This window comes from Ascaphus truei, chromosome 5 (assembly GCF_040206685.1).
Source record: "Ascaphus truei isolate aAscTru1 chromosome 5, aAscTru1.hap1, whole genome shotgun sequence".
Classification (NCBI taxonomy): Eukaryota; Metazoa; Chordata; class Amphibia; order Anura; family Ascaphidae; genus Ascaphus; species Ascaphus truei.
The window spans coordinates 25,019,633-25,032,222 of NC_134487.1; the positions used below are offsets into that span (position 1 = coordinate 25,019,633).

The 12,590-nt window shown below is 45.0% G+C and overlaps 1 protein-coding gene across 2 annotated transcripts in view; it reads right to left on the minus strand.

Annotated features, from left to right (window-relative positions):
• Positions 1-3,863: 3,863 nt before the first annotated feature.
• The window catches only part of LOC142494880 (phytanoyl-CoA dioxygenase, peroxisomal-like), a 27,434-nt gene continuing 18,707 nt past the window's right edge, over positions 3,864-12,590 (minus strand). For both annotated transcript variants that reach the window (XM_075599507.1, XM_075599508.1), the window contains 4 exons: positions 10,631-10,812; positions 9,051-9,200; positions 7,640-7,774; positions 3,864-5,135 (listed from right to left, as the gene is read on the minus strand). In XM_075599507.1, the coding sequence (XP_075455622.1) occupies positions 5,082-5,135; positions 7,640-7,774; positions 9,051-9,200; positions 10,631-10,812 (521 nt within the window). In that variant the 3' untranslated portion in view covers positions 3,864-5,081. The remainder of the gene's footprint in view (positions 5,136-7,639; positions 7,775-9,050; positions 9,201-10,630; positions 10,813-12,590) is intronic.

Genomic DNA, 12,590 nt, shown 5'->3' on the forward strand with positions numbered 1-12,590 from the left:
CGTGCCTTCTTCTCTCAACTTCTCGAGCCTAAATGGTGCTGGCTGTCAGACTGTCACTAGCTGTCTCTGTGTGCATCTCTCCATGTGCGTCACTCAGGCTGTCACTAGCCATCTGTCTCTCTGACTGTCACTAGCCATCTGTCTCTCTGTCACTAACCATCTGTCTCTCTGACTGTCACTAGCAAGGAAATGGAAGCAGGTACACGGTCTTTCTGAGGGTGCAATTTATTGTGCCACCAAAAGGTCCAACATTTCGGCAAAGATTGCCTTTATAAAGCCCTCTCCTTGATAAAGGCAATCTTTGCCGAAACGTTGGACCTTTTGGTGGCACAATAAATTGCACCCTCAGAAAGACTGTGTGCCTGCTTCCATTTCCTTGCTGATTACCTTTGGGATGTCTGGACCTCCCTGGACACAGCGCACAGTGGCAGATAAGTTCCCCCCTCTAGTGCCTATTAGCGGTGTGCATGCACTTCAATATACTGTATATCTTTGACTGTCACTAGCCATCTGTCTCCCAGTCACTAGCCATCCCTGTCTCTCAGTCACTAGCCATCCCTGTCTCCCAGTCACTAGCCATCCCTGTCTCCCAGTCACTAGCCATCTCTGTCTCCCAGTCACTAGCCATCTCTGTCTCCCAGTCACTAGCCATCCCTGTCTCTCAGTCACTAGCCATCCCTGTCTCTCAGTCACTAGCCATCCCTGTCTCTCAGTCACTAGCCATTCCTGTCTCTCAGTCACTATCGCTCTATTTTTGAGACAGACACTAGCTATCTCTCTCTCAGACAGTCACTAGCTATCTCTGTGTCCCTCAGACAGTCACTAGATATCTCTCTCTCAGACAGTCACTAGCTATCTCTGTGTCTCTCATACAGTCACTAGCTATCTCTGTGTGGCTCAGTCACTAGCTATCTCTGTGTCTCTCAGACAGTCACTAGCTATCTCTGTGTGGCTCAGTCACTAGCTATCTCTGTGTCTCTCAGACAGTCACTAGCTATCTCTGTGTCTCTCAGTCACTAGCTATCTCTGAGTCTCTCAGACAGTCACTAGCTATCTCTGTGTCTCAGTCACTAGCTATCTCTGTGTCTCTCAGACAGTCACTAGCCATCTCTGTGTCTCAGACAGTCACTAGCCATCTCTGTGTGTCTCAGACAGTCACTAGCTATCTCTGTCTCTCAGACAGTCACTAGCTATCTCTGTGTCTCTCACAGTCACTAGCTATCTCTGTGTCTCTCAGACAGTCACTAGCTATCTCTGTGTCTCTCAGTCACTAGCTATCTCTGTCTCTCAGACAGTCACTAGCTATCTCTGTGTCTCAGACAGTCACTAGCTATCTCTGTGTCTCTCAGACAGTCACTAGCTATCTCTCCCTCAGACAGTCACTAGCTATCTCTGTGTCTCAGACAGTCACTAGCTATCTCTGTGTCTCTCAGACAGTCACTAGCTATCTCTGTTTCTCTCAGTCACTAGCTATCTCTGTGTCTCTCAGTCACTAGCTATCTCTGTGTCTCTCAGTCACTAGCTATCTCTGTGTCTCTCAGACAGTCACTAGCTATCTCTGTGTCTCTCAGACAGTCACTAGCCATCTCCGTGTCTCAGACAGTCACTAGCCATCTCTGTGTGTCTCAGACAGTCATTAGCTATCTCTGTGTGTCTCAGACAGTCACTAGCTATCTCTGTGTGTCTCAGACAGTCACTAGCTATCTCTGTGTTTCTCAGACAGTCACTAGCTATCTCTGTGTTTCTCAGTCACTAGCTATCTCTGTGTCTCAGACAGTCACTAGCTATCTCTGTGTCTCTCAGACCATCACTAGCTATCTCTGTGTCTCTCAGACAGTCACTAGCTATCTCTGTGTCTCTCAGACAGTCACTAGCTATCTCCGTGTCTCTCAGACAGTCACTAGCCATCTCTGTGTCTCTCAGACAGTCACTAGCTATCTCTGTGTCCCTCAGACAGTCACTAGCTATCTCTGTGTCTCTCAGACAGTCACTAGCTATCTCCGTGTCTCTCAGACAGTCACTAGCCATCTCTGTGTCTCAGACAGTCACTAGCTATCTCTGTGTCTCTCAGACCGTCACTAGCTATCTCTGTGTCTCTCAGACAGTCACTAGCTATCTCTGTGTCTCTCAGTCAGTCACTAGCCATCTCTGTGTCTCTCAGTCACTAGCCATCTCTGTGTCTCTCAGACAGTCACTAGCTATCTCTGTCTCTCAGTCACTAGCTATCTCTGTGTCTCTCAGTCACTAGCTATCTCTGTGTCTCTCAGACAGTCACTAGCTATCTCTGTGTCTCTCAGACAGTCACTAGCCATCTCCGTGTCTCAGACAGTCACTAGCCATCTCTGTGTGTCTCAGACAGTCATTAGCTATCTCTGTGTGTCTCAGACAGTCACTAGCTATCTGTGTCCCTCAGACAGTCACTAGCTATCTCTGTGTGTCTCAGACAGTCACTAGCTATCTCTGTGTGTCTCAGACAGTCACTAGCTATCTCTGTGTTTCTCAGACAGTCACTAGCTATCTCTGTGTCTCTCAGACAGTCACTAGCTATCTCTGTGTGTCTCAGACAGTCACTAGCTATCTCTGTGTCTCTCAGACAGTCACTAGCCATCTCTGTGTCTCTCAGACAGTCACTAGCCATCTCTGTGTCTCTCAGACAGTCACTAGCTATCTCTGTGTCCCTCCGACAGTCACTAGCTATCTCTGAGTGTCTCAGACAGTCACTAGCTATCTCTGTGTTTCTCAGTCACTAGCTATCTCTGTGTCTCAGACAGTCACTAGCTATCTCTGTGTCTCTCAGACCATCACTAGCTATCTCTGTGTCTCTCAGACAGTCACTAGCTATCTCTGTGTGTCTCAGACAGTCACTAGCTATCTCTGTGTGTCTCAGACAGTCACTAGCTATCTCTGTGTGTCTCAGACAGTCACTAGCTATCTCTGTGTCTCTCAGACAGTCACTAGCTATCTCCGTGTCTCTCAGACAGTCACTAGCCATCTCTGTGTCTCTCAGACAGTCACTAGCTATCTCTGTGTGTCTCAGACAGTCACTAGCTATCTCTGTGTGTCTCAGACAGTCACTAGCTATCTCTGTGTCTCTCAGACAGTCACTAGCTATCTCTGTGTCTCTCAGACAGTCACTAGCTATCTCTGTGTCTCTCAGACAGTCACTAGCTATCTCTGTGTGTCTCAGACAGTCACTAGCTATCTCTGTGTCCCTCAGACAGTCACTAGCTATCTCTGTGTCTCTCAGACAGTCACTAGCTATCTCTGTGTCTCTCAGACAGTCACTAGCTATCTCTGTGTCTCTCAGACAGTCACTAGCTATCTCTGTGTGTCTCTCAGACAGTCACTAGCTATCTCTGTGTGTCTCAGACAGTCACTAGCTATCTCTGTGTCTCTCAGACAGTCACTAGCTATCTCCATGTGCATCTAAAAGACAAACAGTTGCTCTCAAGATTCTATCCATTTTTCTTCTTCTCCAATCCCCTCTCTCCTATCATGTGTTGCCAGGCAGATCACGGACAGTGTTTTATTCATTAAATTGCACCAGGTGATAGGCGGGACACAGATTAAATTCTGTATACATACGCATTTATTTAGCAAGGCAAGATGGCCACACACACTAGGTACAGTACCTGTATAGGCAGATGTGGTGCAAGGTAGAGAGGGGGTAACTAACTCAGTACGGGTCATGTTAGTGATCCAAAATATAGACAAGAGATGGCCAATTTGGCCCTTTAGTCCTGTGGTTGAGAAGCAATACTTGTCCTATTGCTGTGCACGTCTGAATACAGTTATATTTTAATAAACAATGCTGCTGTAAGTATGAGATTGAAGTGTATTTAAACTCATAAAAAAGACACAAATACATTTGCCACATTAGGATTTTACTTTAAATTAATTTACAATTTTACATTTTGTTTTAATATAGTATTAATAGTTATTTATACAGAAAATCAGACGCTCCTTAGGCTGACATACAATTAAATGGACACATAACTGAGAAATGTATGTAGTCATCCCTGGCTTCTTCCTTAAAATGTCTAAAGACAGGGTCGCCGACTGGGGGAGAGAGGTGGGGGAGGTGAAAAACCTGTCCTATTGTCCTAAGCCCGGTGATGGAGGGAGGTGGGCTAACTTCATCAGAACTTGGGGTGTTACTCCCTGCTCTTCCCCTCCCCCTACCCACCCCCAACACTCAGAAAGCACGTTGCAACCCTCCCCCTTCCTCCCTTCTCTCTGCTCAACACCACCCTGCAACCACCTGAAAGTGCATTAGAAATCACTTCGAGAGCTCCCTGAAAAACTTGTGTCAAGATTTTGCGAAAAAGATTGTCGAATATACAGGTGACTTTTGCATTTTTTTCTTTGAAAAATATGTTGAGTGTGCCAATTGTTATATATATTTCTCTAGCGGCTATTAAGGGAGTAATGCTACGTCGTCAGACGTGGCTGTTTTCAGATGAAATTACCCAGTGAAAGCAGTGGGCGTTTTCAGCCGAAGACGGCCTGATCGGTCACTATGTACAATACAGGCATACCCCCGGTTTAAGGACACTCACTTTAAGTACACTCGCGAGTAAGTACATCTCGCTCAATATGCAAACGGCAGTTCACGCATGCGCCTGTCAGCACTTCCTGAACAGCAATACCAGCTCCCTACCTGTACCCAAGCTGTGTGCAAGCGGGGAGACTATAGAGCCTGTTACAAATGCGTTATTTACATCAGTTATGCACGTATATGACGATTGCAGTACAGAACATGCATCGATAAGTGGGAAAAAGGCAGTGCTTCACTTTAAGTACATTTTCGCTTTACATACATTCTCCGATCCCATTGCGTACGTTAATGCGGGGTATGCCTGTATAGCACTTCCCCATAATCTTGAAAGCAAATCTCAACATATGCCTTGTTGTACCATTTAAGGATAATCTTTGTGATAAAACGGGTCACTTGAATTAAACACTCTTCGGATATTCTTTGTGAATAGCAATTACATAGAGGTATATATATATATATTTCTGTGTTTAGCTTCTTATTGGGACCATTTCTTCTTTTAAAAAGCAAATCAGGGGAGAACCTGTTAAAGATTTGTTCTCTCTCCATGTACAAGACGTCCTCTGATCATCCATACATCCTATGAAAAAAGAAAAAAAAAATACTTTTGTATATAAATATATTAAAAAAGCAGGATCAAGTCAAGTATGTTGCAGACGCAAATTGATGGGCTACACCCCTTTAACAAGATCTTGTTATCAAAAATGGTGGACCGCATTTTAAACCCAAAAGCCATCATTACAATCTATGGTATAATCCAGTGGTGGCCAACCTTTTTTTCCTCAGGCGTGTCGATAAATGAGCACAATTTTTTGGGCAGGCCACAAGCCGTCTGCCCCACATACATCCAGTTTAAATGAATAGCTCTCTCTTCCCCCCGCCCCCCTCTCCTCACTCACAATTCCACCGTCCCCCCCTCCTCACTCAACGATTCCAGCCGGTCCCATGGCAGAGGGGAGCTGGGGCCTCGTGGGCAGATGCGTAATATGGACTTTACTTCCGGGCGGGGGAGAATCATGCAGGTCATTACAAAAAAACTATTATAAATCTATAAGGCTTCTGCTGATTGAACGCATCAATCTGCAGAACTCCCAGAATCTCACAGGCTCTGCAGTACACGAGACTCTGTAACAGCTTTGCACATGGTTACATCAATAACTCTTACGTTGCTCCATTAAAAGGTATCACAACCGAGAACATCTTGACACTTGTACTGAACAATGGCTACCCTAAACATGAGGGTTAATGGAACATTTTAAATGTGGCCTTCCTCTGGGGACTACTAGTTAATATAAGGGGTTAAACGGCCTTAATGTGTATGGGTAGTATCACTCCGGTATTGCCCCTCCCTACCATGTGATGTAAGAGGTCTGGTGACCAGTGATGTCACAATAGGGAGACCGGCTCTTCATATTATAGGGTGACCAGATGCCCCGGTTTTTAGGCCTCTGTCCCGACTTTAGGGGTGCTGTGCTGTCCTGGTCTTCTATCCCGCTGGCTAGCCCTGCTTCAATCAGCGCTTGCTGGCCGCTCGTGCAAGTACCGATTGTGCATGTACATGAGCAGCCGGCAAGGGCTGATTGCGCATGCGCAGTCAGCAAGCGCTCTTCTCACAGGCGCAGTGAGTGCTTGCCATTCGCAGATGCGCAGTCGGCGAGTACCGCCTGCTCATGCGTGACATTTGTCCCATTTTTTTTGCCTGGACAATGTTCTAGCGACAGGTTCCTTTCAGTTCTACAGAGGGCCTCACCGTGAGTAATGGCGTAAAAAAGGTTTAAGTGTATATGTGTAGTTAGGATGTCCTGCCACCGTTATTGTTTTCAGTGAGGGAACGTGCCCTATATAGTCAGCGCCTACAGTAATGGCCCGAGATTGTTCTCCTGAAGGAAGAGGACTAAGCATGTTCTCAGCAGGAGTTCTCAGAGTTGTAGCTCCGGAGCATGATCGGATCGGCCCCCACTGGAAGGTCCTCAGTAAACTCCTGATCCGATAGGCAGTGATCGACAAATCACCCAAAAATCTACTCGCCGGACAAAAAAAATCTACTCGCCACTTAGTACCACACGTGTGCTGCTTGGGCCAATAGGAGCTCGCCACGATGTTAAATCCACTCGCCCGGGGCGAGCAAATGTATAGGTTTGTCGAACACTGCCGATAGGTATAGATGAAGAATACCGTCCGCAGTGACGGAATAAAGATCCCAAAGAATAGTGGGTGTCCCAACAAGGCTCCACCTGAGATAGGGCATTATTGAAGCTATGCAGGACATTGCCAATCTAACCAATACTAAGGGAAACAAGCATAAGCACAGACTCAGCGTAGGAGTGAGAGCTACCAGGGGAAGACGCACACCATATTATTTGCCACCAGTTAAATGTCGGAAGTGAAGCCTGTCTTTTTATAGGGTGAGCATTATGAACGGCTATGAATAAACGCTTGTTTGTACTATAAAAGTTCCTGGCGCCCATCATTATTCTATCTGCATATCCACACACAGCCTGCACGGATCCAGCACCCTGATAAAAGGTATGAGAGACTGAGCAAAGCCATATATACCCAACTCGATGTAAACTCCTTTACAGCCGGAAAAGGAGGGTTACATACAATATCAGGTTCCATTTCTGAATTTCAATCCCAGACACAAATGAGCTGAAACTGACTTTCCATGTGGCAGGACAGGCTCTCTCTGAAACTGGACACCAGTAAGTGGGAAACAATGTTACCATTATAACCAGGAAAGGACAGACAACGGAAAACAAAGAGAGAACATGGAAGATTAGACGAACTGGGAAAATAAAAAACGTAGAAGTCGTCAGATGTAAAAATACAAAAGAAAAACAGAAAGGGGCAAAAAAAAGGCAAATCCAAAATCTGAACAAAATGAATTATGATATGGACAAATGATGACGGGGGAAAAAGTGCAGCTGGAAGAAAAAAAACTAAATAGTATTTTTATTTTATTTTTAAGCTGTTTTTCTTCTATTTATGTAACCAGTTTTCTGCCAGAGTGGATAGCAACAAAAGACATCGCTCATCCCTCTGTCAGCAATTGGGTTAAATAGGACAATTGTGTAAGTCTTTCACCTTGAGAAAGATTTCGGAATTCACTCCATAGCGTCTCAGTGCAATTTCTGCCACTTCCTTCTCAACGTTCTCCTGAGACGTGCCCTTCACGTCGATGTAGTTGCAATCGGAGCTGGCATAATGGCAGGAAATGGCCTACAAAAGGCAAAAGGCAATGACAGTTCTAAAATGATTACATATATTACACTGTTTGAGAAAAAGGCAGCCAGCTGCCCGAACAGTCAGGTTCTGACCCATTGCTGGTGAGCCAGTCAATAGTGCCAACTACTGTATACTGGACATCTCGGGATGCAATCTATTACATTGTTACCACCGATGGGGTCATCAAAAATAAGTCAAGGTGCTATGGCCTCATCCCACCACTTACCTCTCCTGAATCTAAAAAAAGATAATTTAATTCATCTCTAAGAACGGAGGAGGACAGACTGGTGGAGCGCAGTATTTTGGGAATTATTCTGGATTGCTGATTTTAAGATGAATAAAAACCAAGATGAATGAGGGTTTCCCAATGAAACGTAGTATGCTGTAATATGCGGCATTAGCAACTAATGCGGTGCCCTGCTATCTGCCTAATTCTTTTACATAAAGCGCTGTGACCAATACAAATTGCTGGGGATCAGAAAACATGATAGCCCTCCAACCACTTCCAAGCATCAAACATTGTCCGAACCCCATAATCTAGAGAGGGGCTCAGAGCTTGGTGAGAACAGACAATCGGCTTCTATTGTAGGCAGTGTGATGCTCTGCAGATAAGGAACCGTGGACAGCTGCAATGAAATGCTGCTAAAGGGTTTCACATCGTCATTTGAATTTAGGAATGTTCCCACTATTTTCGCTCCAAGTCATAACCTGCGTAAATGAGGAGCGTGCATTTATTTTCCTCAAATAAGAGTAAAAACAAGACATTTGTAGTGTCGTTACTCCGAGTTATGCGTCTTGCAACACAAAAAAGGAGGATATCAAAGCAAAGGATTATTGCGCTTTTAACCCTTTTGCAACCGGGCGGGCTGCACCGCGCTGCAAAGCAGGATTTCATATTCTTACAGCAAATACATATACCACTTGTGCGCACATTCACACGTCTCAGACATGTGAAACCCTGCCTCTCACCATCATCTCTTAGCATGCAATGCTTCCACTGCAGCCAGGGATTCTGGGAAATGACATGCAAATGAGCACTCACCGTGCTCATATTCTTAGACATCTTTGCTAGTCAACAGACGTCAAAATCATTACGTATTAGAGGAAAAGTGAGCCGTTTTTTAAATAATTTAACCAACGAGTAAAAAAACCTGTATTTCTGGAGTGCTACAGCATGGGAACGAGGGGTAAGAATGACTGGAGAGTACAGAACCAGCACGGTGTACGAAACCCGGCGTACTTGTGCATGTTATTCACAGTGACGGGGTACCTTTCTGAAGCCGGCTGTCTTGTTCATTCCAGATCCGTGGATAAGCAAGGGGTGGAAGAACACGGTGTCTCCCTTCTCCATGGAAAGGTGGACTCTGGGGATGTTGGGATCATAAGTACGCACCCCGTGGTACATCTTATTCACACCGGCCTTTGGAGAAACAAGTACAGCTCGTCGGACTTACACCGAAGCCGCGCAAAGACATTATACATCAGCACAGTGCTTGTACAAACACAGTGTGCAGAAGGAACATGCTATCCACAACACCTATATACAGTACCTGATATACACATCGCAGAGCACCATTCGGGATTTACCACCAATATGATAATGAGATAACAATCCACACAACTATCGTCTTCCTTCAAGAACTTATATTTCCTGTTACCCTACGATTAACCAAATCACCTTCTGAAATACTTCAGCTTATGTGACGAGGTTAATTCTCGCTTTGTTAAAGATCTCTGGATAGCAGCGCCGTTCCGGGCTGCGAAGAGGAGATGAAAATAATTATAGTCCGCTCAATTTTACCGTGTAGACTCGCTGTGCATTTATGGCGAGGGTTCGCAACTCCAGTCCTCAAGGGCTGGAGCAGGGATATCCTGAAAACCTGACCTGTTGGTGGGGCCTTGGGGACAGGAGCTGAGAACTCCCGGCATTAAGATCTTTAAATATTTGTAGAAATATTTTCCAATTCAACAGGTGGTCTGTTGCATCCAAGGTGGACAAACGCGTTTGAAGACAGTTAGCTGCTTGTGATCTTGGACAAAATGACTCGCAAACGGGCTGACATTATACATATGTGTCTAATTCCTTGTTTTCATTCAATAGCATAGTTGGAAAAATGAATAATAATAATAAAAAAAAAACGTGTTTCATAAAGCTACTCTGGAATTAAATTAAACTGTGAGGGCACACATACACACAGCGAGTAAAGGTGTAGTATCTGTGAACAATGACAGAGTTTAAAAGCAGGGGAACCTGGTTCAATTCCCGGTGTCAGCCCCTTGGGCAGGTCACTTTATCTCCCTGTGCCTCAGGGACAAAAAATAGATTGTAAGCTCCACAGGGCAGGGACCTGTGTCTGTAACTATCCTATGTGCTGTGAACCGCGCACTGCACTAATTGTGAAGCATTTTGAGTCCCATTGGGAGAAAAATGCTGCATGAAATAAAAAAAAGTTAAAAATTTACAGATGTATGTAGACTCCCCCCCCAGATAACAAAATATCCCAGTATACGTCGAAATATCAAAGTTTCCATAGGATTCAATGCCAATGATGGAGCAGAATATCACAATATATCCCAACATATCACACCAGAATAAACAAAGAAGCTCACTGCATCTGCAAATGGAACAAAAAATAATCCTAATGTTTTTGCCAGCAGTTAAAAATCAATAAAAAACTGCAGCAAACTCCTTCCAATCACATCAACTTGTAATACAGTAATAAGCATGTGATATAAAACCAGGGATTACATTAAGGAGTATGAGATAAAAGCAGAACGTTGGTGTATTTTCATGTGTTAGGACTTGTGTGTTCCTCTCACTGTCTTCCCTATAAAAGGCAAACCCTTTACCTCCCACTCGGGGTAGTCGTGCTGCTCGAGTTTCCCCTTGTGTGTCCCGGGAAGCACCACCAGGCACCCGTTGCTCCGGTCTATACGCTCCATGGCTGTCCAGGCGCACGCAATGCGTTCTGCAGGCCTGAATGGGAAGTAGTGCAGGTCCTGGTGCATCGGATGCCGGGAAGTCTTTTTACCTTGGAGGACAAAAAAAAAACCATGTCAACAGCAGAACAACAAGTCTCGGCTGCAAGAGAAGGGCAGGAGGACTAGTAAGCCCCAGTGACCTTGCACATGTCACTTTATGTCCTTGTGTAGCAGGCATCCAAAAAAATAGTTAATTCTACAGTCAAGGACATATTGTACGTGCTGCCCGGTGTACATTTCAGCACGATATAAGAAAATGTCATCATTAATATCTATTAATTAACATTAAAACTCCTACTTTTAGCCCAAATCGAGTTTCCATCCAGGGTATCATCTCTTGGGGGAATCGGTGATTGTACTTTTTAAAAACACACAAACAGAAATGTGAAATGTCTCAATGACACTTATTCGGGGCTACGATCGAGGTCATCCCTATATATAAAAAAAAGGGACCACTCGCAACATTTTCTACAGAAATATGGGTGTTGTTGGCTGAGGGAAGTGCCCCGGGCAGGTGGTTATACCGCCACATTGTACAGTATATTTGTACTGTAGTAACATTGTTTTAAATCTACACAGCTAGTCCCTGCATAATAGTGCACGTGACAAAAAAGGAAAAGAAAAATAGCAGGTGGTTTAAATCAGGGCTCCACAACTGGTGGCACACGAGTGCCTAGAAGTGACTCTCTGACTCAACTGCCTACGCAACTTGTATGAAATTAGCAGCAGCAAAAGAACAATTTTTGACCCAAACACTTGTAAGTTAAAACAGAGGTCCGCGGCACTTAAAGAGGCCCCTCGTTCTTCCCCAAAGGATTTAAATTAAGTGTGCGATTCCTCTGTCCCTGGCCTTAACCTGGTCTCCGGCGGCTTCTAGTAAACGCGTCGTCATGGTAACCCGGCGGCAAATGACGCCGCGGGGGTCACATGACGTTGCAACGTCAAACGCTGGAGAAAAAGGTAACGGGAGGGGGGGGGGGCGGAGCAGGGAAGGAGCAGGCAGGAGTGTGGATATGGAAAACTAGTTGAAGATCCCGCTTTGCAGTATACAAGCTTTTAAATGTTATCCTGTGAGATTCGGAAAATTGTATATCGTAAACCATTGTTGGTCCAATCAAAGTTATTGTACGAGTGAGTTTAGGCTCATGACTATCTCGTGAACCAGAAAATCCTTTCTAATAAAGGCAGCAGAGATGCCTCATCAGGAGAACTTGTAGGGGATGGAATCGCATGGATTGCAACTTTAACGCAGCAATTTGTGCTGCTCGCACAATATTTCCTTCTTGGGGTTCTCCCACAGAGAGAAAAAGATACAAGTCAATGGAGCACTCAAATACCTTAGTATTAGCAGAAGGTGCAAATGAGTGAACAATAGTATTAACTTTATTACTCATCAATATAAAAATTCATGGACTCACTATGACTACCACGAACTGTCTAGAGTAATAGGTTAAAATACGGATGTCTTGTCAACTCCAAGATACCAGTAGGGTTAGAGTACGAAGATAATGGTATGTACTGTAGTCATCAGTGGGCTGAAATCAGTGGTGCTGCCCAGTGAGTGGATCACCTCAATCAGGCTTCGTGTGTACTTCCTAAGGCCATATACAGTAGTAAGGCTAAGAGAATACTCTAGGAGTGCTCTGCTAGTTAATACTATTGTTCACTCACTTGCACATTCTGCACTTCACTACTAAGGCTACGGCCCCAGTGTTGGCTGCTGCACGCGCGCCTGGCGTCATAGCGGTGCATGCACAGCTTAAAGCCGCGATCTGTGGTCTGTAGGGAGCGATGGGAGGCGGAACCAAAACAGGGAGGGGGGCCGCCG